General features: G+C 37.0%; 1 protein-coding gene and 1 long non-coding RNA gene across 27 annotated transcripts; both read right to left on the bottom strand.

Moving 5' to 3' along the window:
* Window positions 1-256: 256 nt before the first annotated feature.
* Window positions 257-16,471, bottom strand: LOC126583964 (uncharacterized). Of its 26 annotated transcripts, XR_007609911.1 has the most exons (15): window positions 11,569-11,802; window positions 11,390-11,488; window positions 11,219-11,287; window positions 9,253-9,315; window positions 8,504-8,573; window positions 6,052-7,085; window positions 5,865-5,922; window positions 5,657-5,756; window positions 5,173-5,216; window positions 4,969-5,027; window positions 4,797-4,823; window positions 3,272-4,204; window positions 2,569-2,876; window positions 1,289-1,465; window positions 257-795 (listed from the first exon to the last, which is right to left on the bottom strand). It is a non-coding gene; the product is annotated as an uncharacterized LOC126583964 (long non-coding RNA). The 26 variants fall into 26 exon arrangements; XR_007609941.1 differs by having other exon boundaries at window positions 2,569-2,880; window positions 3,272-3,324; window positions 3,630-4,204; window positions 4,797-5,216; XR_007609926.1 differs by having other exon boundaries at window positions 3,272-3,324; window positions 3,630-4,204; window positions 4,797-5,216.
* Window positions 16,472-23,217: 6,746 nt separating this feature from the next.
* Window positions 23,218-25,771, bottom strand: LOC126586444 (loganic acid O-methyltransferase-like). Its single transcript, XM_050251290.1, has 3 exons — window positions 25,508-25,771; window positions 24,502-25,167; window positions 23,218-23,683 (listed from the first exon to the last, which is right to left on the bottom strand). The coding sequence occupies exons 1-3, from the start codon at window positions 25,601-25,603 to the stop codon at window positions 23,345-23,347; spliced, it is 1,101 nt and encodes a 366-aa protein (XP_050107247.1). The 5' UTR covers window positions 25,604-25,771; the 3' UTR covers window positions 23,218-23,344.
* Between the last annotated feature and the right edge of the window lie 1,429 nt (window positions 25,772-27,200).

Raw genomic sequence — 27,200 nt, 5'->3', positions numbered from 1 at the left:
ATATTTCCAAACTCTAATTCACATTTCATTCCTACTAGAAAAATTGCATGTGCTTTGCTGTGGATTTTGAAACTAATTATCCACAATAGGCATGAATAATTTGCACAGAAAGATGCAGTACAAAGGCGACGCGAACATAATCACACCCTAAAATGAACCAATGCAGATAAACACATTTCACCAGACTAAATCCAACAAAATCACAAATCAAAACAAGAATCTCTAGAGAATTCAAATAACCAAGAGATGGGTGAAGTGAGATGATAAGATAAGCAGTCTGGATTTCATTTACATTCAATTAAGCTGACATCAAGAGCTAGAGTACAATCAAAAGGATGAACTCCAAGCAACAGATTGTTAGCTAGGTAGGAAAAAAATGAAACATGCACAAATTAAATTTAAATTTTCCATCACCTAAATTGTAATTAAAACAAATACACATCTTAATCACAGAAGGATTTTCAAATGCCACAATGTTTAACAACTACTGTTCTATCAATTCCTAATCTTATAAATCATTTTGTGATAGTTGGGAAAGTTTACTAAATAACAGAGAAAAAAGAGTAAAAATAATCAATCTTTGGGTTTGAAATAGAATCAGAGTTGAGCTTATGTACCAATATGAAAGTTTTGAGGAACAACAGAAGGATAGCTGAGGTCCAGGTGGTAGCGGTCGTTGAAACTTGGAAGGGATCTGGTTTAATCTTATTTGCAGTGAAGCGGTGAGCGACATAAAAGGTGAAGGAAACTGGCGATCCCACTCGTCAAAATGAGCAATTTCATAAATTCATTGTGCTGCAGAGAAAATAAAGAAGAGATTGCATAATAAATACGTGAAAATCAGTAAAATTGTAAATTAAAACACAAAAGAAAACAACCCTAATTATCATTTAAGTTATTGAAAAAGCACCAAAATTACAGAAGAATAAACTGAGAGAATCCACATTAAACAAACAACAAAGAAAGATCCCACATTCCGAATTCATAAATACACATCTCAAATGTGGGAGTCTCAAAAGTTGTTTCATTTATTTCATTCCAAAGAAATTTTTTGTTCAGACAGATATTCGAACAAAATACTCTCTAATTGACACTCACTTAAACACCTTAGAATAACTCACGTTTCTCTACCTGAAAAGGTGTTCAGGGATATGAAAAAACTACTTAATACCAAAAGCATAAACCACACTCAATACAATCAATAACTAAACAAACAATATATTCAACAATTTATCAAAAACACCATCAAATTAAAAACCTTTAAACCATAAAAACCAAAGGAACAAACCATATAATTAATGAGTGGTGAGTGTAGACTTTCTGGCATTTAGGGCACCAATTATCCTAACAGAGAACACGTTTTGGTCCTCCTCCTTTGCCATTTCCTCCTTATCCCTTGAATCCTCATCACCCACGTTCCAACGTCGTCTTGAGAAGCGCCTTACCAAACACCGGGGAGGAAAAACTAATTAATTTTTTTAAAACAAATATTAGTGCACTGCAGAAATACATCATCTATAATAAGCAAACACGCGAATGCCTGAAAACACTAAAAGTCTAATTTATCCTTGCATTTCTATTTGAATTCAGAGTATGTGGAAATCACATCAACAAATCAAAGCTCTAAATTTTTATCATCCTGAACTGGAAAAATCTGTAAAATCTAAAATTTTTCGCCGCATCAAAATAATTACAAATTAAACCCCCTATTCTCTTATAGCTGATAATCAATACCAAATTAGTAAATTACTTAGCTAAAAGCCTTTTCTCAACAAAAACGCGGAAGGCAAGCCTAAGTCCTAATAATCCAAAATCACGTCAAATGGAGCAAAATGATATATCAGAATCGAATACTCATATACTAATAGAAAATTTTTCCTTAATTTATCTAATTATAGAAATAAAAAAAAATTAGATCAAGAAAACCAAGAGCCAGACACAATCAAATACAGATAAACCACCACCAGCAACCAAAACAATTTTTTTATTTTTTTTAAATGAAATTATACACGTCTCATCCAAGCAGCAACCAGTTCTTTTGAACTGCGCGTCTATAAAACACATTGAGTACGGATATTTTATAAAGAGCAACAATCACTAAATTTCTAACATTACCGGCATTCACAACATTAAACATGTAGGGAAACTTTTTCATTTCATTTTAATTTTAGGTGACACAACTGATGCAAGAAAGGGTCGAGCAAGTAGCATGGCTTCAAGAATAAAGGAAGATATTTAGGATGGAACAATTATAAGAACAAATTTATAATTGACGATTATAGGATGGAACAATTATAAGTAGCATGGCATCAAGAATAAATTTATCCTTAGTGAGTATACCAGAATATCTGCGTGCAATGAAAGTACGGCAATTAAGCAGAGAAATCAGTTTATAATCCCTAAATACTGGAAAGAAGGAATCTTTGAAAGGGAAGCTTCCGGGTGGCATACAGAGATTTTTATTATAAGAAAAATGTAACCCTAATCCCATATTAAGCAGTGAAATCACTTCATAATCCCTAAATACTGGAAAGAAGGAATTTTTGAAAGGGAGGCTTGACTTACAACCTTCTTCAGTATCATCTCCATTCCATTTCTACCCAAAACCCAGGGATTCGGCGCCAGAACTGCATCTTCTCAGTTGTTGCTTATCTTCTTGCAAATGAGTCATTGACTTCTCACGCCTAGAGACTAAGCCATCATGCTGCAAACACGAGTATCTCTGATTAGCATCGAATGGGGTTGGCTTGGAAACTGAGAGCTGAGTATCATTCAAGGGATTATTCTGTAGCATTGTGCCTGCTCCGGATGATGCCAAAGTGGCCCTTTAAATAGGTAATGAAGGTAGTCGTCCATCGAGTCTTTGGAAAGGTACACTGTCTTGCATGAACATGAGGAAATGCGAACAAATAAGAATTATAAAAAATAAAGTGAATAAAAAATATGGATTTTATTGGGATTACCTTCATAAAAGCTAAGCATTTTGGAAAGAACATTTTCATTTAAAAATAACTTTGAAAATGTCTTTCTATTCAAGTATGTTGGCCCAAAATTAAAAGTGATAGATGTTTTCAAACAGTTTACTTTGTAGCCATCATTAACATTACAATTTTTTAGAAGTAATGTAGATGGATTTGTTTTAGTTGCATTAGGCTCCTCAGTTTCCAATTGACATGCCAATTTATAGGTTGCAGCAGAAATTATGGAACTGAAAGACATAGCTCTCAAGAAAGGAACATGATTGAAAAATAAGAATCAAATAAAGCCTCACCTGAGAGTAAAGATCACATGTGCCCAACTCCTTAACAGCCAAAGGCAATCTCTCTCCATCAACAAAGAAAAAATAAACACAAAAAAGCAAACATATTTACATGATTAAATATCAATTGAACTACAACCCAATTCACCAAATGAGAGAATAAATTATGGGTTACGTCTACAGCAATAAAAAAAAAGATTTCAATCCATTTTCTAGATTCAGAAGCAAAAAAAATGGAGAACTACACAGCTAGGAAAATTTGAAAACAAAACCATTAGATCTGAAACTATTGCTCATAGATCAGTGAATGTTCGAACTAAAACAATAAAACCTAAATTAAATCTTCAGAAAATGATTGAAAAGTCCTTACCTTGAGGAAGAAGACGAACGCCAACAACCAGAGATGCGAATAGGCAAAGGAAGGATTTAATTAGAAAGAGAAAGTGAATGCATCCACCCTCTCTTTCTCTCCCTATAATCGCGCACCCAAACCCCCATGGAAAATACAACAGTGAGATAAGGAATTAATGGCAAATCCAACAGTGAGATAAGAAATTGAATAGGATCTTCTGCTTAAGAAGCCGCCAGTGTCAAACCGTTATTTTACAATTTGCTGCAACTTATACTTAAACATTCAATTACTCGGGATGAGTATTCTACAACTATGAAACAGTTCCTTTTTTGTGTTGATGCCCATGCTTAAAGAAAGGCCTGTCACACGACTTTATGCATAAATAGGTATCCCAATAAACAAAACCACAGAGCAAATTCCAATAAACAAAACTTGTGCATGATAAAGAAAAAGTCTAAAATGAACATATTAAGGCTTAAGGCTTACTGGCTTAGAGATTAAAAGAGCACATACCTGAAGTCTTGAACAGTATCCAGAATCGATTTCTTCACATCCTCTAGACCGCCAACATCTTTCCATTTCACATTAGGGACCTATAGGAAAACCACAAATAGGTATCCCAATAAACAAACACAGAGCAAGAAGAAGCCACAATTGCACCTGATTGTACTTAATTTGCTTAAAGCAAAACCACAGAGCAAATTCCAATTGACTAAATTATATGTATACTGTATCCTAATAAATTATCCCAATAAACTAAATCTAGAAGGATAAATTAGATAAAAACAAAAAAACCCTATCTCAAAGGTCTCTTGCGAAAATATATTTTCTTAACTAAAAGAAAAGCTCACTGGATAAATTACTGGCTAGCAGTGATCGATAATACAAAATAGAAAATCTCACACTTTATGGAAGAATTTGAAAGAAATTAAACTCAATAGTAACAAATATATAATAGGATGCTATTGTTTGAATACATGTGTCAGAAAGTAATTATAGTCAAACTATCAACTATTGAATTCCATGTTGCTTCTTCAATCATTTACCATTTTAAAACCATTATTAAACCATTACTCTATATCCAGTCCTTATAGCCAACAAATGAGTTGTGGATATAATTTTAGTTAAAGTTGGAAAGATTATGTAGTATGCTAGGTAGGTAGAGAGGAAAGTAAGAGGACTTACTTTTCCACCACATAGTCACCTCCAGCTCTGTTGCAAACAACGTCCCAGAACTTGTATTATAAGTTTGACATATATCAAAGTTCAAACGAACCATAAATTATTCATATATTTAGTAAACAAAAGAAAATAGTGCTGATATTTGTATATCGAAGATATAAAACTGCGAAGTTACCCTCTATTCGATAAAGGCACTCAAAATTGAAAGATAATGGCGAATTGGTGATGCAGATGCTGAGATTTGCAATTGGATTAGCTTTTGTTCTACAATTGGGGATGCAGATGCTAAGATGGCTTTGGAAAACAAAGTAATTGGAGTTGTACCTTTCCAAATCAAGAAAAGCAAACTGGCAAAATTTATCATAAATTAGAGGCATACCTTTCTGAAGTGTGGAATCAGAGCCAACAGAAATTGGTAGTACCCTGAAATTAAGGATAAATGTAACAAATTGGATGATGAAAATCAAAACAAAGAAGCCCTAAGAAGCAATTAAGAGGGAAAGATAGTACGTCTACAATGAAGTTTAGATTAAGAGGGTGTGGTTTTAGCTTTTGGATTACTCAGGGCCAGGGTTGTAATCTATATTCATATTAGAGATGAGAGTAGAATTGAAAGCACTTCCCAAATTATACACTGTATTTTCCTTCAACCTAAGAATAGAATTAACCCTTCACATGTTGGGTTCCGAAAACCACATAAGGAGTAAAGTCTAAAATATCAATTTCAATTGACCAAATCTCAATAAAAATAAAAGTAAATCAAAGAAGAAAAACGCACACACCATGCCTATGCATGTACATTTGCTTATGCACATGAAAAAGAATAGACATGTGAATAAAATTAGACATTTTTAAACCTTTACCATCCTGACCACTATGAAAAGCTTTGTCATAGCCGCTGTCATAGATTGCAAAACCACATCTCTTCTTTACTTGGTCTTCTCAATCCTCTCCTTAATTTCACTGCAAAATTCACACACAGATATAAATGACCAACCAGGGTCATATTCGAACACAACTCAGGAAATATAAATATAAACACAAAGAGAGAAGAAGATATAAGACAATTACCTATTTAGTGAGTTCTTGGACCTATTTAGAGAGTCAATGGAATGAAATGAAGCCAACTCTGCAACAGAGAAACAAACGACAAAAGTCAAAATCCAGAAATCCAAGTTTAACTCAATCAAATATAATAACCAATGAAAGTTGCAAACTGCAAATTCTTGCAATGTAGACAAAGAAATTTGTTTCTCACCTATGTTGCTCCCTTCTTGTGATCCAAATTTGAAGATGGCCAATGGGGAGGGGCAGTTATAAGTGTCATCCTCTTTGTTTCTCCTATCCCTGCATTGTCGACCAAAACAACATCAAACCAAGTGCAATACAATCAAATGTAATGCTCACAAAATTTGAGCTCCAAACAAAGTCAGAGGTCAGGCATCACCTAATCGATCATAACACCATTCGCAAATATGAAGACAGAGCTACATGGCAATAAACACACAAAGAATAAACATATAGAGAGGAACTGCTTCAGATCCTTCCCAAAAGCAATCTTCCACAGAATAACAACAGAGTTGTTGATCTCTGATCTAATTGCAGACACAATCTGCAGAATTGACTTCAATGGAATTTGAACTTGTGAAATGTGGGGTGGAGACCCGAATGTAGCAAATTGGTGTTAAGTGGATAATTCCAAACATATAAAATTTAGACCATCACACTCGAATTCAGTGGACATCTGATTAGAGTTATAGAGTTTTCCTTCTTTTTTTACTTCACTTTAGAATATAGGGGTTGATTTATGGCATCTACAAACTAATAATATATGCATGCTCTAACCCAAGAATAAAATAAGAACATAAGAGTGTTTTGAGTTGCAGAGGCACCATACTAATGCACAAGAGCATCTCCTATGCTCTGGTACATATCCATTCGAGCTGCAGCAACAGTGCTATCAGGATTAAACAACAATAATTATTTGAATATTAGAAAGAAATCAAACAAACAAAAGAGGAGAAATATTTGACCACCAAAAACTCTGCAATCAAACAAAATATAATCTACATAACGAGTTTAGAGAGACAAAAAGAGGAGAGTGAAAAGGGTTACCATCCTTCAAGGCAACAGAACTTTCAGGTAAAATCACACCAAAAAAACCCACAAATTTAACGGAAATTTGAGCACAACCCAAAAATTTAAATGAAAAAAAAATCTATGAATGGATTTTCGACTTTCTCCTCATGGGAGTCCATTGACTTTCAGCATCCACATTCTTCTCCTTGGACGCTGCAAGCACAAACAGACAAAGATAAAAATCATTAGACTCAAACATAGGCGTAGTCCGATTGGCTAGAGCGGATGCGCATCCCTATGTACCTGAGTTCAAACACCCTACTTGCAGCCGCATATTAGATTAGCTTAAAGCAGAATCCCTTGTATCAAAAATAAAAAAACTGAAAACCATCACTAATGCCATTTCTTTCTTTAGTTTCAAACTTTGAAGTTTTTCAATTTGGTTTTGCTTCCTAAGACTAGGCCTGGCAATTCCTGACATGATTTGGTAACACGACATGAAACCACACAAAATTAACAGGTGTTCGGGTCGACACGATAATGAATCGGGTTGTTATCGGGTAACCCAATAAGCACCTGTTAAGATGGGTTGGTTTGGGTATACACGTGGGTAACACGATACACGATAAGCAAAATATTAATTTAATACTTTTATAACCTTAAAAAAATATTATAATAATTATATATATATATATATATATATATGTATGTACTAATTTAACAATTTTATACCCCTAAAAACTATAATAATTATATATATATATATATATTAAATTAAATTTTAAAAATTGGTGACCATTGGATCGGTTTAAATATACATACCATTTAATTTTTAAAGTGTTATAAATGTATATGTACTAAATAAATAAATTTAAATCTACTTAATATATATATATATATATATATATATATATATATATATACCATTTAACTTGATGGGATATGAATTCTACAACACTAATTTCAACGATCCAACTGTCAAACTTGTTTGTATATGCTTCGAGATCGCATCAGAAAAAAATTACAAAAAGCAAACATTCAGAGATCAAGTAACGGGACAAAATTTTTTGACGGTTATAAACGAAAATCACAATTTAACGGTTATTTTAACTCCGATTTTGATGATTTTTTACAGCTACACTCCTTGACCCTATATGAATACAATGAATGAATTCAATCTTCAATTTAAATTATTTACACAAGTGGATACCACAAAATCTTATGTTATACTTAATGAAAGTATAAATAAACTCTAAGTGTTAGTGAATCTATCATTTTGATGAGATACACATTCTACGAAACTAATTTCAATGATCAAACTGTCAAACTTGTTTGTATATGCTTTGAGATCGCATAAGTCAAAAATCGCAAAAAACAAACATTCAAAGATTAAGTATGACACGCCCCGATCCCGATATTCCCCGAATACCAGGATAGGCACGTGCTGGCCGACACCCGAGGGTGACGAAAGCCAATTATTGAGTGTAATTACTGAAAATAAGGAATAATTAAGACTTATAACTATAAAAGAATAATGAATATGTATTTAAGGAACGTGTTCAGAGCATACGGCTAACTAGAATACTAAAAGAAATAATATAAAATTGAATGAATAAAAGAATGGGTCATACACCAAGAAGACTCGAAGATGCCGATGCGGAAGTGCCTGGATGCCGGGATTGTATGCCTCGATTCTAAGTCCTGAAGGGGGCGCAAAACAAACATGAGTGGACCAAGTTGGTATATATATAATAAAACAGTTATCAACGTACTAACCCCCAGGTTTTATGAAAACACATATATAATGTTAAACATAGGTTTTCCAAAACCTAGCATGCTGTGCAATGTCTCAAATCATAACTTGTATATATAGTAATCACTAGTGAATTGTCCGATAACCCCCAGGCCCCATGCCGGCTCCCCGTCTCTGAGCAGACAGTCAGAGGAAAATACACTTCAGGCCCCATGCCGGCTCCCCGTCTCTGTGCTAAATAGCCAGAGGAAACACACTCCAGGCCCTATGCCAACACCAAACCGTCGCCCGGGACGGACCGGAATTTATCCCTACGTCCCGTAGCGGAAAGGACCACTAGGTAAGTACAAAACCACTGAACATATATATATATTGAAAAACAACTTCATAGTATAAAGTCATTCATCATCTATACTATAAAGAGGTGTTCGAAACATGTTCTAAATATCATATCGTCATCCATCGGATATTCTATAAGAACATGGGTTATAGGAAAAATAGTAATAATTCAAAGTAGCCTCAGTAAGCATGTTATCTTAAAACGTTTCATAAAACGTAATCATTAAATCATGCCTTTCATGTATGCATTTCTACTATTAAAACATGCTTTTGAAGGGGTCCACTCACAGTACTTAGCCGTCGAAGAGCCACGCAAACTAACGAACAAGAAAACGTCACCAATAATTGCCCCTAAGCACATAAATGGTCCAATTAATAAAACTCTATTTTAACAATTGAATTTGGGAAAACAGACGTTGGAAACGGATTCAGAACGTCGAATTACCCTAAGAAGGGTCCCGAACGAAAACCCGAAAAGTCAACCCTAAAGTCAACGTTGACCGGAGGTCAACGGTCAAACTAGGTCAAACGGGTTTTAGGCTTGAAATCCGGATTAGGGTTTAGGTTTATATTAAATAGGGTTAGGACCTATTGGGTTTTGAACTAATAAAATAAGGGAATTGGGTTGGATGGGTTAGGCCCTAATAGATTTAGAATTCTAAGGTTTTAGGATTAAAATTGGTGGTTTGGGCTTGAGCCCAAACCCACACAACCCACACAACGCACACACACACACGGCACATGCATACAACACACACACTACACAAACATACACACATGCACATGCATGCACGACATGCATATACACACACACACCACACGCATGCACTCATACCAAGGAAGAAAATATCGGTAATATCGGAAATATCGGTAGTCCGAAAACACGGAAATATCGATGGAAATATCGGGATAATATCGATATCGATAAAAATTACATGGAAACCACGGAAATTGTAAGAAAAACTTGGAAATTTTTATTGAAACTTTGCAGGATGTTTATTTAGTCAATTATCTATTAGTTTATCACAAAAAATTGGAATGAAATGCATTGCATGATGGATTTAACTGATTTAAGTTGATTATATAGCGAGCTGTCAAACATTGTGAGTGTAGAAAATATGTAGTAATTAATGAAAGAAGTTTAAACACACCATAATCATTTATATATAATGAATTAGTACAATATTTTACACTTTATACATTGCATGGTAAGATACATGAGTGACTAAGTACCACATAGAGTTCCTAGAGGTTCAAAATTTTCACTATCTTCATCATCTCTATGTGTAGAGTAAGTGTATTGTGAAGAGTAGTCAGCAACCATGACAATGGCTTTCAAGAACCGAAACCCAAAAGTCAATAGGAAACCGAATACTTCGGTATTTTTCGGGATTACCAAACAAATGGGATTTGGAAACCAATCCCATATCGAAAATTTCGGTATTTTTCGGGATGGTTTTGGTTTGGGACTTTTTCGGTTTGGTTTGGGATTTTTGGGAATTTTTTCCAACCATACATGTAAGTGACCAAATAAAAAATAGAAAAATTAAAAACCACATGCCATTGACTAAGTAATTAATTGACACAATTTAAAATATAATACCACAAAAAATTTGGAATATGTGCAAATTTGTTTCTTGCAAAAAGAATTCAAAACAAAACCATATATATAAATAGTTTAGCATGTTTTCACAAAAACGTAAGTGGTATAGTGGTCAAGGCGCTGAAGGAGTTAGATGGGAGGAGTTCGAATCCCTTTATGTGCATGTTTGAGACTTTTCAGAAATTTTCAAATATTTTTAAGTTCATCTCGCGATATTATCGATATTATCGCGATAATATCGATATTATCTCGATATTATCGATAATATCGATATTATCGCGATATTATAACGATAATTAAAGGAATACTCGCGAAATATCGTTATATGAAAAAAACGATAATATCGGCGTATTATCGATATTTTCATCTATGACTCATACACACACACATACTAAATATACATACACACACGGGTACACACCCACACCACACCACAAAGGCCCAAAGGCCTCACAAAAAGGGGTTGGGCTCGGCAGGGAAGGCCCAAAGGGCTTGGGTATGGTGGGTCGCCGGACCCAATGGGAGAGAAAGCTGGAAAATCAGCCGGAAAACCACTCCACTTTAAACGGCCATAACTTTGTCACTACTCAACGAAATCAAGCGAGACAAAAATGAAAGTTGTAGCCCTGGAAGAGACGAAGAGAATGATACCTCACACGACGTCTAACTCGCCGTGGTTTGGCCGGAAATTGCCTCGAAAGCCTCGGAGGTCGTCGGAAACTGGGTAAGATTTCAAATGAGTATAACTTCTTCAATACTCAATGAAATTGAGTGAAACAAAAAGGAAAGTTATAGTACTCGACGAGACGAAGAGATTGATACCTTGCACGACGGCCAAATCGCCGTGGTTTGGCCGGAAATTCTCTCGAAAGTCGCCGGAGATGGGTGTGCCTACACCCGTGGTGGTTTCGTCCTAAAAACCTCCAAAATCAAGAAATAATCTCATTTAAAAGTCATTCCAGCAAGATTCAAGGACGAAATAGAGATAATTAGGGGCTTACCTAACCGGAGATTGAAAAATCTCGCCGGAGTTCCTTTCCGGGTTTCCTGGGTTCGTAGTCACGAGAGGAAGAGAGAGCAGAACGGAGAGATGATGACAAGTGATGTCTTCCTCACGCAGGGGAGATGGGTGCGTGCGTGTGCTTGCTGTGCAAGAAGAGAGAGAGCCGAGAGACAGACAGAAGAAGGAAGAAAAGAAAACAGAAAAGAAGAAGAAGAAAGAAAGGAGTTCACGGGGGGGGGGGGGGACAGAGAGAGAAGGAAGAGTGATGGGAATGGGGGACACAAAAACAGAAGGTGGGCCCCTTGGGCACACCAATTAAGAATTAAAAACCATTTTTAAATAAAAAATGGGGGTGAGGTGTTACAATCTACCCCCCTTAAAAGAATTTCGTCCCGAAATTTAAATCACTTGCTAAACTGAAATACTCGAAAATAGTAAGAAGAATATATGTATAAAGAGAAATCAAGTCAAAGTGGGTGCATCAAAGAGAATATGCCACACTGTCGCGAGCGGGTTGCAAAATCCTCTATCATGCCTCCAAACTCTTACTTTCATCCCCATCAGTGTAAAAGTAGAAATATACTTTATAAAAATATTAAGTCGAAAACACATAATAGCTTAAGGTCAAAAGTAAGTACATAAAATGCGATAACATCAAAATAGAGATGTAATAACATATAGGTCGAAAACTCGTGCTGAACTTAAAATTGAAAACGGAAAACACTTTCCTCAAAACAATTGAAATGACAAAAACAAATAACTAAAGCAAAGGAAGTTGAAATACTTATACTAAAAACCAAAACTGAAAATGGAAATGGATCTCGCCCAAGAATTCGTAACTTCACGTACTCCGAGAAAAGATGTGCCTTTGGGTCGAATCCCAAGAATAGCTAATCTGTAACAATTGTCCTAGACGGATCTTCATGCCCACTTGCTTGACGAACCCAACGAATAAGCCATCGATATCAGTCGGCCGCCCACAATATCGACCACTCATTTGTTGTCTCGTTAAGCAAATAATGATTTCCTGAGGGTGCACAATTTCACACGTCATAAATTCGATCCTCCAAATACAAGCTCGCACAACTCCTCTACTAACCAGTGTTGCATGTAGCAACTTTCGTACCATGCCGCAACAAGTGTCGCACTCAAACCGAACAAAAATAAGAACTGTCGTCGTAAAACTTTATCCAGCACCAAACATCTTATCCTCCTCAGTTCTTCCAAATGTGACCAACTACTCCAGAGTGTCACCAGTAAAGAACCCTTTTGAAAATTGTACCTTGGGATTCAAGAGAAGTGGCTACCATGTTAGTAGTAGACCCAAAAGCTCGAACCAAGCAAGCAGAAAACGAGAAGTCATCTTCCTCAACACGCAGTATCTCTTGGGAACTGTTGTAGTGCTCAATCCACCTCTCCATTTTTGCTTAGTTGCAGATTTCTAGTCAAACAAGATCAATGTTGGTGGAAAGAATGACTCTCATGTAATCAACCTAAACACCCCATGAGAGCACACACCATTCGCAAGAAGTGCAAAGATTATCCAATTCTCGCTTCGATCGTCCTGTAATGCCATCCCAAAATGCACCAAACAGATCTGCTAGAAGTGTTTTAACAACCACGTACTCACAACAATAAGGTTCAGAAGTGAAGCAGTGGAAATATGCGTTGAGACGAACACATATCATTGGAAAATAACCGATGTGATGCCCATGAATTCTAGTAAGATGGTGATACAATATGTTGACCTTCTGTACTAAAACCTTCAACCAACTCTTACTAAAAGACCGCTCGAACCTCACGCCCACATGCGCTCGAACTAAAAGATCCTGGTGAGAGAGGTAATGGAAAGCTGCGTTGAGGCGAACACATCACATCATTGAAAATGTCTACCAGAGTACAATATGATGGTGATGAATTGCAGCAAGATAATGAGTGGTGACCATTCAATTCAGCATGAAGATAGTGATGCAATATGCTAATCACCTGTACCACAATCTTCACCGGTCTCTTACCAAAAGACGAATCAAACTTCACACCCACGAGGAACTCTTTCTGGTAAGTCTGGTAAGCTTGTCAAAATATTATGCTCCCAACATTCCTGTCCAAAACGATAAGAATTGGGCGCACACTTCCGCTGAATCGATCAATCATGAATTCCTCACTGATTGAGCGAGAAACCATGTCGAGAAGGCTAAAAGAACACTCAAGAATTTGAGAGTCAAAACAGTCCATTAAAACCGGAGTACAAGATATCGGGATTTAAACCAAAAACCATGCTGAGAACAAATTTTTTATTTTTTTTATTTTTATTTTTTTTGTTCCGACATGATTCAGTTTACATTGAGAAATAAACAAGCGAAGGAAAATGAAGATGCAGAAATAGAAGTCACTGTTTATGATTATTTGGCTAATCATCACCATAAGGTTGACGGGTTTCTTAGCCAAAAAGGGAAACAGGTCTAAGCTCAAAGAATAGTTAACAACTGCTAATAAGATTTGACGAGGCCAAAGACATTTCGAGATTCACAATACTTTGTGAGAGCTGTTTCAAAGTTCAAAAATTAAACATAGAACCTTTGAATCAGCAGAATGACGAAGAAGAAAGATACAAAGCAGTCTGCGTACGAATGCAGTGACACGATTGGCTACCTTAAAGTGATGCCCCTGAGCAAACCAAAGCTCAATGAGTCCAGAGAATTTTAGAGCAAAGCTCGATCTTCATACAATGATGAATATGGTAGAGTATCAAGCCATTACACTGAAAATTACAAGGTTGAACAGTTAGTGGACAAGAGCACTAGTCAGTTGGGCCACAAGCAAGAGGCTAAGTTCACCTTTACCGAAAAGTGCGTGGACAAGGAGTTAGGGTTTACCGCCGAGTACCAGACTCAGGTGAAATTCAAGGAGTCTGTTATCCGAACAAGTTTGGGTCTTCATCATTCAAGTTCAACTACCACAAGAACAAGAATCGTAACACCTTTTGGAAATTGATGGGAATAGCATATGCTACCGAGGAGTTTCCCAAGAAAAGTGTAATCTCTAGACGAAGTCAACTCTCGAAATATTTGATGTGAAGCTGACAGTCAAAGGTCAGTGAACTTGACTTCGTCGTTAAATAAGCAAGAAGGTTATCGATAAAACAATCCCCGAAGCTTCATTCTAAAGATTCACACGAATGTCCTTAATGGAAACGAGTCCGAGAACATTGATTTGCTCCCACCAACTACCACCTACTAACCGTCGTCATCACTAGCACTTACTCGCTTCTTTAGCACGCACTTCGAATGTTTCGAGTAGTTGCTACTAAGATATGACTCTGCCCGCCATTCCCGGGGAACGCATGTTGCAGAGTGATATCACCGTTTTAGAACTCCAATTGGTCTTAACCAATTCGTACCACCAAGATTTTTCCGTTTTCCAAGATTTCGATGCAAAGCCAACTCTGCCCGCAATTCCTAAGGAACGCATGTTGTAGAGTGGCATCGCCATTTCGAATTTACGGCTGGTCTTGACCAGACTTCCACAAACTGAGATTTCTAAAACACGCCGCTTCTAGGTAACATCGACTTTGCCTGTCATTCCCAGAGAATGCACGTCGCAGAGCATCGATCCGAAGTTGAAAGTCGTCCAACAATTCAAACACGTCACCGATGAGGCACAATCCCGACACGAATTCTTGTATATCAACCCGAAGGTGACAATTCAAACAGAGGAAGATTCGCACGACTGCGCCGAATGACACCAAATCTAGAAGTCCTGACATCCAAATGATGTCAAAACCAACACTCTACAATAATAGAAGAGGATCCTAAGTATGCTCTGAACAAACCACGCTCTGATACCAATCTGACACGCCCCGATCCCGATATTCCCCGAATACCAGGATAGGCACGTGCTGGCCGACACCCGAGGGTGACGAAAGCCAATTATTGAGTGTAATTACTGAAAATAAGGAATAATTAAGACTTATAACTATAAAAGAATAATGAATATGTATTTAAGGAACGTGTTCAGAGCATACGGCTAACTAGAATACTAAAAGAAATAATATAAAATTGAATGAATAAAAGAATGGGTCATACACCAAGAAGACTCGAAGATGCCGATGCGGAAGTGCCTGGATGCCGGGATTGTATGCCTCGATTCTAAGTCCTGAAGGGGGCGCAAAACAAACATGAGTGGACCAAGTTGGTATATATATAATAAAACAGTTATCAACGTACTAACCCCCAGGTTTTATGAAAACACATATATAATGTTAAACATAGGTTTTCCAAAACCTAGCATGCTGTGCAATGTCTCAAATCATAACTTGTATATATAGTAATCACTAGTGAATTGTCCGATAACCCCCAGGCCCCATGCCGGCTCCCCGTCTCTGAGCAGACAGTCAGAGGAAAATACACTTCAGGCCCCATGCCGGCTCCCCGTCTCTGTGCTAAATAGCCAGAGGAAACACACTCCAGGCCCTATGCCAACACCAAACCGTCGCCCGGGACGGACCGGAATTTATCCCTACGTCCCGTAGCGGAAAGGACCACTAGGTAAGTACAAAACCACTGAACATATATATATATTGAAAAACAACTTCATAGTATAAAGTCATTCATCATCTATACTATAAAGAGGTGTTCGAAACATGTTCTAAATATCATATCGTCATCCATCGGATATTCTATAAGAACATGGGTTATAGGAAAAATAGTAATAATTCAAAGTAGCCTCAGTAAGCATGTTATCTTAAAACGTTTCATAAAACGTAATCATTAAATCATGTCTTTCATGTATGCATTTCTACTATTAAAACATGATTTTGAAGGGGTCCACTCACAGTACTTAGCCGTCGAAGAGCCACGCAAACTAACGAACAAGAAAACGTCACCAATAATTGCCCCTAAGCACATAAATGGTCCAATTAATAAAACTCTATTTTAACAATTGAATTTGGGAAAACAGACGTTGGAAACAGATTCAGAACGTCGAATTACCCAAACTAGCCTGAAGACTCTGGTCTTCCTCCCCAACTCCTACATAACTCCCAGAAGAGAAATTTGCATACAACCTCTTTCAAGCAGTTGCAAAAAAATATAAAATTTAAAAACAAAATCCAAAAACAGAGCAAACAGGTTGGGTCACTCTCAAGTTTGGGTGGGAGCTTATTCGTAACCTTCTCACCAGAAAAGAAGAATATGCAAAAATTAATTAGAGATTTCAGAAAATACACTATGTGATTACCTGCTATTGGAAACAAAGAATAAATATACAGGGAATTTTAAAATAATTCAACTGTAGGCAATTTAATTGAAATTTGTAAAGAAAAAAAGGAACTCAAAATCTTAGTAAAATTAAGAACAAAAATTATTAGCCACACAACCAAATTTAATAAAAATAAATTACTGAAATTTAAACCCAAATTCTAGAAATGAAAAAAAAATGGAACGTTAATATAGAAACTGAAGCTTTACCTGCCGATCGACAACATCGGCAGGTACCTTAAGAGTGAAAGAGACAGAGCTGGAGATGCATGAGAGAACGGGGGGAGGAGTGTCTGGCGATCCATAGCTTTGTGTAAACCTTGAAGACCTACCAATGCAACCTATTGAGCTTATCAAATTCGCAACGGCATCGCAGGACCGTTATGCCTCTAAACGTGTCACGGGTGTGCCATTTCACATACAAGATTACACACTATATGGGTCTTTCCTCTTATTAGATATGCCAGGTTATGATCTTATTTTGGGCACCTAATGGTTGGAATCATTGGGATTCATTGGATGGCATTTCAAGCAAAAAACCATGGTATTCTCGGTTGACAGGAAGACCTACACACTTCAGGGCTTGACACCTTCGGCATATGAGTTTCCATCATGCCATCGCGTGAACCACTTATTGGGCAACTCATACACCCTCTTAGCCTCCATCACACCTCATGACACCCACCTTAGCCCACCCATAGACACACATCCTGCCAGTACCTCCTTACTCCATCATTACAAACACATTTTCACCATTTCTTCTGGCTTTCCACCCGAACGACCCATTGACCATAAAATTCCCCTTCTACCAAACACCAACCCCATCAATGTGAGACCATATCGGTACCCTTACTGTCAAAAGGCTGAGATAGAAACAAGTGCATGAATTTTTAAAATCGGGTGTGATCTTATTTTAGGTGCCTAATGGTTGGGATTGTTGGGATTCATTGGATGGCATTTCAAGCAAAAAACCATGGTATTCTTGCTTGATAGGAAGACCTAAACACTTTAGGGCTTGACACATTCGGCATATGAGTTTCCATCATGCCATCGCGTGAACCACTTATTGGGCAACCCATACACCCTCTTAGCCTCCATCAAACCTCATGACACCCACCTTAGCCCACCTATAGACACACATCCTGCCAGTACCTCTTTACTACATCATTACAAACACATTTTCACCATTCTTTCTGGCCTTCCACCTCGAACGACCCATTGACCATAAAATACCATTTCTATCTTATTTTGGGCGCTTAATGGTTGGAATCATTGGGATTTATTGGATGGCATTTCAAGAAAAAAACCATGGTATTCTCGGTTGACAGGAATACCTACATACTTCAGGGCTTGACACATTCGGCATATGAGTTTACATCATGCCATCGCGTGAACCACTTATTGGGCAACCCATACACCCTTTTAGCCTCTATCACACCTCATGACACCCACCTTAGCCCACCCATAGACACACATCCTGCCAGTACCTCCTTACTTCATCATTACAAACACATTTTCATTATTCTTTCTGGCCTTCCACCCGAATGACCCATTGACCATAAAATACCCTTTATACCAAACACCAACCCCATCAATGTGAGACCATATCGGTACCCCCACTGTCAAAAGGCTAAGATAGAAACAAGTGCATGAATTTTTAAACTCGGGTGTCATACGCCCAAGTTCAAGTCCATTCTCTTCTCCAGTTTTTCTTGTTAAGAAGAAAAATGATACATGACGCCTCTGTATTGACTATCGGGCTTTGAATGCATCAATTATCAAAGACCGTTTCCTGATACCCGTTGTGGATGAACTACATGGCGCCACAATCTTTTCAAAATTGGACCTTAGATCCAGATACCATTAAATACGGATGAACGCTGACGACATTGTAAAGATAGCTTTCCGCACCTATGAAGACCACTACGAATTCACGGTAATGCACCTGCCACATTTCAATGTTTAATGAATTCTATTTTCCACCCTCACTTATGGAAATTTGTTTTAGTTTTTTTTTATTATATACTTGTCTATAGTCCTTCAATAGCATCTCACCTCGCCCATTTGGAGACAATTTTCAAGATTTTTTTCTAATCATAGCTTGAAGGTTAAGCTAAGTAAGTGTTCATTCGGAAAGGAGCAAGTTGACTATTTAGGCCATATCATCTCGGGGAAATGAGTGGTTGTCGATCCTTCGAAGATCAAGGCCATTATCGACTGGCTGCAACTAACTTCACTCAAAGGACTCTGTGGGTTCCTCGGATTAACAGGTTACTACCGGAAATTTGTCAAGCATTACGACCTTATTGCTAAGCCCCTCACAAACATGTTAAACAAGGAAACTTCTCATGGTCTCCAAATTCAATTAAGGCTTTCGAAGAATTGAAAAGTATGTTAGCAAACACCCCGGTGCTCGAACTGCCAGATTTCTCCAAACAGTTTGTCTTCGAAATGGACACATCAGGCACCGGTATTGGGGTTGTTTTAAGCCAAAAAGGCCACCCAATTGCTTACCTCAGCAAAGTGTTGTCCGGACGTACCCTTGGGTTGTCGACTTACGACAAAGATATGATGGCAATAGTCTTTGCAGTGCAACATTGGCGGCCCTACTTATTGGGCCAACACTTCCGCATCCTCACGAACCATCAACATCTCAAACATTTCCTGGAACAGAGGATTACAACTCCACAACAACAACACTGATTGGTGAAACTGCTCGGCTACAATTACTCCGTCAAGTATCTGCCCGGTTCACAGAACAAGGTTCTAGATGCCCTCTCCCGCCTACACGACATCCTTCTCTTAATGGGACCCTCTACACCCATATTTGATTGCATTCCTCAGTTGCAACAAGCATATGCGCAAGACCTGGAAGTGCAAAAAGTCTGGCATCTCTTGCTTCTAGCAACCAATACCCCAATCAAAGGATTTTCCCTTATCAATGGAGTGATGCACTATAAACAAAGGGTTTTTGTTCCACTCACATCCTACTGGCGACCCAAGCTATTGTCCAAATTCCATGATTCTCTCCAAAGGGGTCACTCCGGATTCCTCCGTACGTTCAAACGACCTTAAACATCGAAGTATGGTCATTTCATCCCCCTTAAACATCCTTACACAGTTGCCTCGATCACTAACACTTTCATCAAAGATGTTTTCAAACTCCATGGGATGCCCAAGTCGATCGTTTCCGACCGTGACCCCATTTTCATCAGAACTCCAAGGCAGCAAACTTTGCACTAGTTCAGCTTACCACCCCCAGACGGACGGCCAAACGGAAGTCCTTAATCGTACCTTGGAACATTACCTTCGATGCTTTTCAACTGATAAACCCACCAAATGGTTCTCTCTTCTTCCTTGGGCGAAATGTTGGTATAACACAAGCTTTCAATCTGCCATTAAAATGTCTCTATACCAGGCCATTTATGGAATTGAACCGCCAACCATTTGCATGTATATGCCTGGTTCCTCGACGGTCCACTTAGTGGATGAGGCGTTACAAAACCGGGACAAGCTAATAGGCCTTTTGCTAACCAACCTCTAACTTGCCCAAAACAGAATGAAACAAGTTTGATACCAAGCATATTGAAAGGGAGTTTAACATCGACGATTGGGTTTATTTGAAACTGCAGCCATACCGTCAGCACTCAGTGGCTACTCGGCCAATAAACAAGCTAGTACCCAAGTTCTATGGGCCATTCCAGATAACAAAGTGCATCGGCTCAGTCGCATACCAACTCCGTTTACCTCCAGACTCCAAAATCCACCTCGTGTTCCACGTATCACTCCTCAAACCAAAACTCGGCAGTGCTTCTCCCCCACTCTCTGACTTGCCCCCTATTGACTCATCTGGGGTTCTGCAATGGCAACTAGAAGCAATACTGGAACGCGACATGTTCAAGAAGAAAAACAGAGCTGTGACAAAATGGTTGATCAAGTGGGCTGGCCTACCCACTGAAATAGCTATCTGGATTTCACGGCTTGAAGACAGGCCTGTTTTCAAGGGGAAGTTCTTGAGCCTAGCTACTTATGCGTGAAGCTTAATACTATTTCTCTTGCAGATGAGTCGTACCAGCCCTATCTCTAGGCCCATATCCATACAGCTAGGGTTACCTGTTATGGGGAATATATATATATATATATATATATATATATATATATATATATAATAAAGAGAGCTGAAAGACTCATGAAAATGATTGAATGAAAGTTACCTTTTTTTCCTCAATTCTTCTTCCCTTTCCTCTTTTAATTTTGGCATAAATGTCAAAGTGGTCCTTGTGTTATAGCTATATGGCCAATTTAGTCCCCTTGTTTTTTATTTGGCTAATTTAGTCCTTGTATTTGTCTATGTTAGCCAATTAAGGACATTTTATTCAATGTCTTTTAAAAAATTCATAAGAAAAATTATATGATATATAATTACCCTTTCTCTTTACAGAAAAATGAAAGTCAATGAGAAATAACACATATAAGAGATAAAACTTCCAATCTGAAAAATGATTAAGGTTGTGACATAGAAAATAGAGGGGGTAATGTTAAGGAGGAGGTCAGACAGTTGGGAGGAGAATAGATATTTTTTAATTTTTAAATATTTTAAATCAAAATAAATAATTTTATAAATAAGTTTATAATATTTTATAAATTTATTTTTTAGAAATTAGATGGATTGTACTTAATTGACTAACAGAGATAAACACAAGAATCAAATTAGTCAAATTGAAAACAGGGACTAAATTGACTCAATGACTAACATTTAAGCCTTTAATTTTTGTACTGTTTCCTATTAAAGTTATCCTTTTAGCCACTTGAGTCTACTGGGCGTACCAGAAATGGAGAGAATTTGAAGAACCTGTAGCAGTGGTAATAGGGGAGCTCTCTGATTTTAAAGAATCACAGGAGAGCTCTTCCCTACTGCAGAATTAGATTTTCGCCCTCAAATATGGTGTGATTTGAGACCAGTAGAATCGCTTCAACTGAGATTTGAAAGCAAAAAAGAGCGATAGAAGTAGATTTCGTGACTGAGATGGCAAGGTCGGAGTGGGAGAGAAGGCGGCGTTTTGAGAGCGAGACAAAGCGAGAGAGACCGAAGCAGAGAATTGTGAGAAAGAAAAACGGAAACGGAAGGAAAAAGTGGAGAAGAAAAGTCGAAGCAGTCGACGCACAGTTTTTTTCCCTTTGCTTCTCTTTTTTCGTCTCTCTGCTTCTTCCCTTATGCTCTCTGTCTTCTCGCCCTTTCCTTTTCTGTCTTCTCTCCCTTCCGTCTCGTCTTTCTTTTGTCACTGTGTCCCTTTTCAAAACCAACCCGTGGAAAAACGGACCAGGATCCTCTCCTGAGCTAAGGATGAGGATCCTCCTCATCAAGGGATGTGGGCCGTTGAATGAAAATCCAACGGCTACAATTATTATAACTTTAAAGGGACCCCCTGTTTGTAGCCGTTGGATTTTCATCCAACGGCCCACACTCATTGATGAGGAGGATCCTCATCCTTAGCTCAGGAGAGGATCCTGGTCCTGGAAAAACAAACACTTCTCCAACCACTTCCTCTTTTTCTTTTCTTTTTTATTATTTTTTTCTTTTCTTTTTCCACATTCAAAACTTTTCCTTTTTTTATTATTTTTTTCTTTTTTCTACATCAAAAGAAATATTTCATTGTAGCCGAAACACGAGTGGTATATCACGTGTTTATATAGAAGTGGTGATAAATTTTATTTTTTAAATTATTAACTTTTTAACACACATATCCCACTATTTGTATAGTGAAATATGATATACCATCAATGTACCGGTCACACTAAAGAATCTTTCCCACACCAGAAACCTTTCCCTTTCCCGTCCATTTTCCCATTTCTCTCTTTTTCTTCCACCTTTTGACCTTTCTTCTTCCTTTTGTGCATTTTTTTCTTCCTTTTGTCATTTTCTTGCATCTTTTGTGCATTTTCTCTGCTGCAATCACGCAGCTCGTATGATGAAATGAAGGCCAAAATGGCCAATTCACTATAAAATCCCACCAAAATAAGAAAACGGTGAAGCAAATGAGGAGCAAATTCGTCCACACACTATAGATCAATAGTAACTAAAAAACTGAATTTCTCAACTGCAGTGAAATAAATAATTAATGTGGCTATTGAAACATGGAGAACATAAAAATTTCAATGCCTGTGCCTCTTGTGTGTAGCTAGCTAGGATACCGAGACAGGGACTTGGATCCTCTCCTGACCAAATGACTTGGATGACTATAATTATTATAATTTTAAAAGGATCTTCTTATTTGTAACCGTTAGATTTTCATCCATCAGTCTAAATCCTTTAGTTAGGAGGATCCTCTCCTTGGGCTCATGAGAGGATCCAAGTCGCTGAGACAGCGTGATATAAGTACTTCGCAGGCTCATGGGAAGCTTAGGAATTTTTATTGCAGATATTTTTTATCACTTTCATAATTAATAAAACTCAAGAAAATTTAACTATATATAGGTTCACAAATACCAGAAACAACATTCTGATTAAGTCAGTTATTAATTCGTATTGCGTTTAAGCACGGCAAGAGAAACAATAGTCTTCCCCGACTCAAATTTGGAGGGTCGCTCTTCAACTTTCTTATGATATAAGTTGAAGAGTTCATCTATGATTTCTTCTCCAAAGTGCTGCTTGATGTGTTCTTCATGAACTGCTCTAACGTGAGATGTAGATAATAAGGCATTAGAGAGACTGCTATTTGGAAACATATTTGGTAAAACTTCCATTCTCTCAATGCTAAAGTATCCAGTTCTTTCTACAGCAACTTCTAGCTCTTGGGGAGACATGATATACACAGGTATGTTAAATGAATCTAATTTCCCTTCATCAACCACTCCCTGCATGTACAAAAAACATATTGAAGCCACAGAGAAAATATATGCTCTTGTATGACAAAAAATTCTCTTATTGGTAATTTTTACATGCATGGTTCTCTATCTTATAGCATTATTTGGTTTTTATAAAGATTAGTGATTATTGTTATGGTAAAAATATAGGGAATGAGTTTGAATTATTTATTAAGCTGATTTTGGATCTAGCATTTGTCTAGTAATAGAACATTTTGTTGTCAGTATGTTCCTATATATATATATATATAAGCTTTTTATGATAAGGACATCTTTCTAAGTGTACACCATAATATTTTTCAATGATCAGAACCGTCTATCATTTAGGTACTCATTCAAAGATCATCTTAGCAAAAAAACATCCAATTCTAAAATTGTTTGGTCATCTAAAATGAAAAAAAAAAAAAAAAGACTCTTAGATAAAAAGTAAAATGAAAATGCCGATAGTTAATGGTACGGATTTAGCTTACTTTTGGCATGGGTAACCCTTGAAAGAGCTTCCAAAAACTGAATGTTTGAGACCGTCAAATCACATCCAAAATATAAGATGCCTTTTGCCATTTAGTACTACGGTTTAATAATATTTCTCTTCACTTGTAAGTGAGAGGTATTAGGTTTTATTTTCGTCAAAGGCAAATTTGAATCACATTATTGCTAGCCTATTGTGAGACTTAGCCTACTTTCCCATCTAGCTCCCATCCCTTTTGTGTTGATAATATCGTTTGTTCAAAACAAAGAAACAAAGATGTCCTTAATTTATTAAAGTTAAAGTAAGGACAAAACGTAGCTGAGTGTTGATGATGGCTTACCTTTCTGGCCATGTCTATGAGGCAAGATCCCAAAGTTTCATAGGTTATATTTGCCAGAGTATGAGAATGAGGGGTACCATTGGGGCGACATGGAATGATAAGCACCATCAATCCTCCATACACAATCTCTTGTGCCCTTGCATTAAGAAAACGCTCCATGTCCAAAGCATGTTGAGTTTCATAAGCCCTTGTCACTTCAGTTGTGGAACTTGAGTAATAGATTTTTCCTTTATTCCAAGCTGGACTCTCTTTGTTCCCTATCTCTTTTGGTACTCTAGAAAGCCAGTGATTGGAAAAAGAACAATGAAAAAGGTGAATGGAAGCATTAGGAAATATCCTACCGTAGAACGAACCAGGCACACCTGCGGCATAGTATTGCCTGTTCTGAGGGAGGGATTTGAAGAGCATGTTAAAATCATTTGTGGTTTGATCGTTGAAGAAAACTTGAAATTTGGGGATTTGATGAGAACTCAGCCCCTGGCTTTGGTACTTAAGTTGCACAGTTTCGAGTATGTTGTCAACCGCGAAAAATGTATTTGGCCCAGTAGAGCAACCTAAATCTGCAATGCGAAAGGTGTTGCAGGATGATAAAAAGAATGTCTGTATGTCAAGCTTTTCTGCAATTTCCTCTCTTACAACTTCTTGGGAAGAATTCACCGCTATTTTCTGAAAAAAAAAGTTAGATCGGATGATACATGGTAAAATTTAGAGTAATCTTAGAGGTACCAAATTTGTGTATCAAATACGCTGGGGATGCCACATCATGCAATTAATTAATAAAATCTTCCTACATCTTCAACAAAAACATTAAAAAGCCATTTGGAAAAAGCATACTCCATCTATGAACATCACCATCCAAGTTCTGAAACATTCTTGAATCCTTATACTAACTAAAGTACCGTTGACAAGAAAAGAAAAAAAATACTAACAAAAGTACTTAAAAAAAGAGCAAGAAATTTTGTTGCTTTTGCATGCTAAGATTGAAGGTTACAGATTAAGAAGAAACCTGAAAAGTGGAGTTGTTGGCATAGCTGTTAGGGCCATCTCCTGCCTTCATCGGATAGGCTTCAGACAACTTGTTAGTATCCTCTACTGCAGCCATCTCTCCCTCTCTCTCTCTCTCTCTCTCTCTCTCTCTCTCTCTCTCTCTCTCTCTCTCTCTCTCTCTCTCTCTCTCTCTCTCTCTCTCTCTCTCTCTCTCTCTCTGTTTGTTTAGGAGTTGGGAAGAGAGAACAAAATTGGCAAACGGGCATTGAAATTGGATATTAGGGATCTTTGTTATTATATCCACACTACTTTTTTTTTTTTGGAACAAATAACCACACTACTATTGGAAACTAATAAAAACAAATTGTTGTTCTGATTGGTGATAAGGGTTAATAAAATCGACCCACGATAAGTGATGGTCGCAGTTTTTAATTAGCCTAAAGAATTTGTACGTGGGAGAGTTAGAAAGACTACATTTTGGTTTTACAAAAAAAAAAAAAAAAAAAGTTAGGAAAATCATATTTTATATAACATATTTAAATTATCTCTCAAATAGATGTATATGATCCACAATCAAGCAAGTCTTAGATCTATTAGAGAGGTAGTTTTTTTTTTTCTTTGACAAGCGATAGGTTAATTTAAACCACGGGGAGAGAATTCAAACACAGAACATTGGGTGTAAGAGCAAATGCTCTTAACCAACTGAACTATAAGTCACTTGCTGTTAAAGAGGTAATTTAGATGTGATATTCCTAACAATTACCTTTCTAAAACGCCCATTATATCCTATTTTTCGTTCATCGTAGTGGTACCATCAGTTTCTTAAACTTATGAATGACATCTTAGAAATGTTCTAGCTACATACTTTTTGGGCACCTCTTAAGTGGCCTTATGATTTATTTTGTTTTTTTGTATTTTTTTTCTACTTTTCAACTATGGAGTTAGATTAAATTACTTATAGGACTCAGTAATTGATAATAATTGATAAGATCGCTTTCAAATGAATAATGGAGAAAAGTACTTAGAGAAAAATAAGACGAAGAAGAGTGATGTAAAATTTAAAATATATTAGTATATATGGAGCAAAAGAAAAGAAGGAGAATTTATCGTTTATAGCCGAAATTTAACACTTAAATTCAAAAATGTCACTTTTTATAAAAATTATTTTTTATGGCTAAAATCTCATGTCAATTTACCAAAGTACCCTCAAAAAAAAAAAAAAAACCAAACGCCAAAGAGATTTTCTTTATGTTCCTTCTTCTTTGATCTTTTTCATTTTAATGGTTTTATTATTTTCATATCCCAATTCGAATTCGGAAAAGATAGAAAGAGGAGCATGATGAAATTAAACATTTTATGAAGAGGTATTTATTCTGATGAAAATTAAGTTAATAAAATTATCAATTTCATTTCTTAATTTACAAGCCTACAATCAAGATAATGATGGAAATTCACATACACTTTTTTTTTTTAACGAACGATAACAACTTCTTATTTTGGCAGCTTTATAGCACAAGTCTCAAAGGATAGGCTTATCCCGATGTCCATCGCGCCACGTGGTAGCCCTTAATTAGTGGTAGAGACCTAGAATGAGACGTAAAAGTAGTCAAAGTAGCACTCGGGAGGCACGGTTGGATAACCAAGGCCGAGTAGGATGCTTGGCCTACATCATTTTGACAGAACACACCTTTTTGGTTGTAAACCTGTCACTT

Source organism: Malus sylvestris, chromosome 2 (assembly GCF_916048215.2).
Source record: "Malus sylvestris chromosome 2, drMalSylv7.2, whole genome shotgun sequence".
Classification (NCBI taxonomy): Eukaryota; Viridiplantae; Streptophyta; class Magnoliopsida; order Rosales; family Rosaceae; genus Malus; species Malus sylvestris.
Note: the sequence above shows the minus strand (reverse complement) of the source record. Positions and strands in the feature narration are given on the sequence as shown.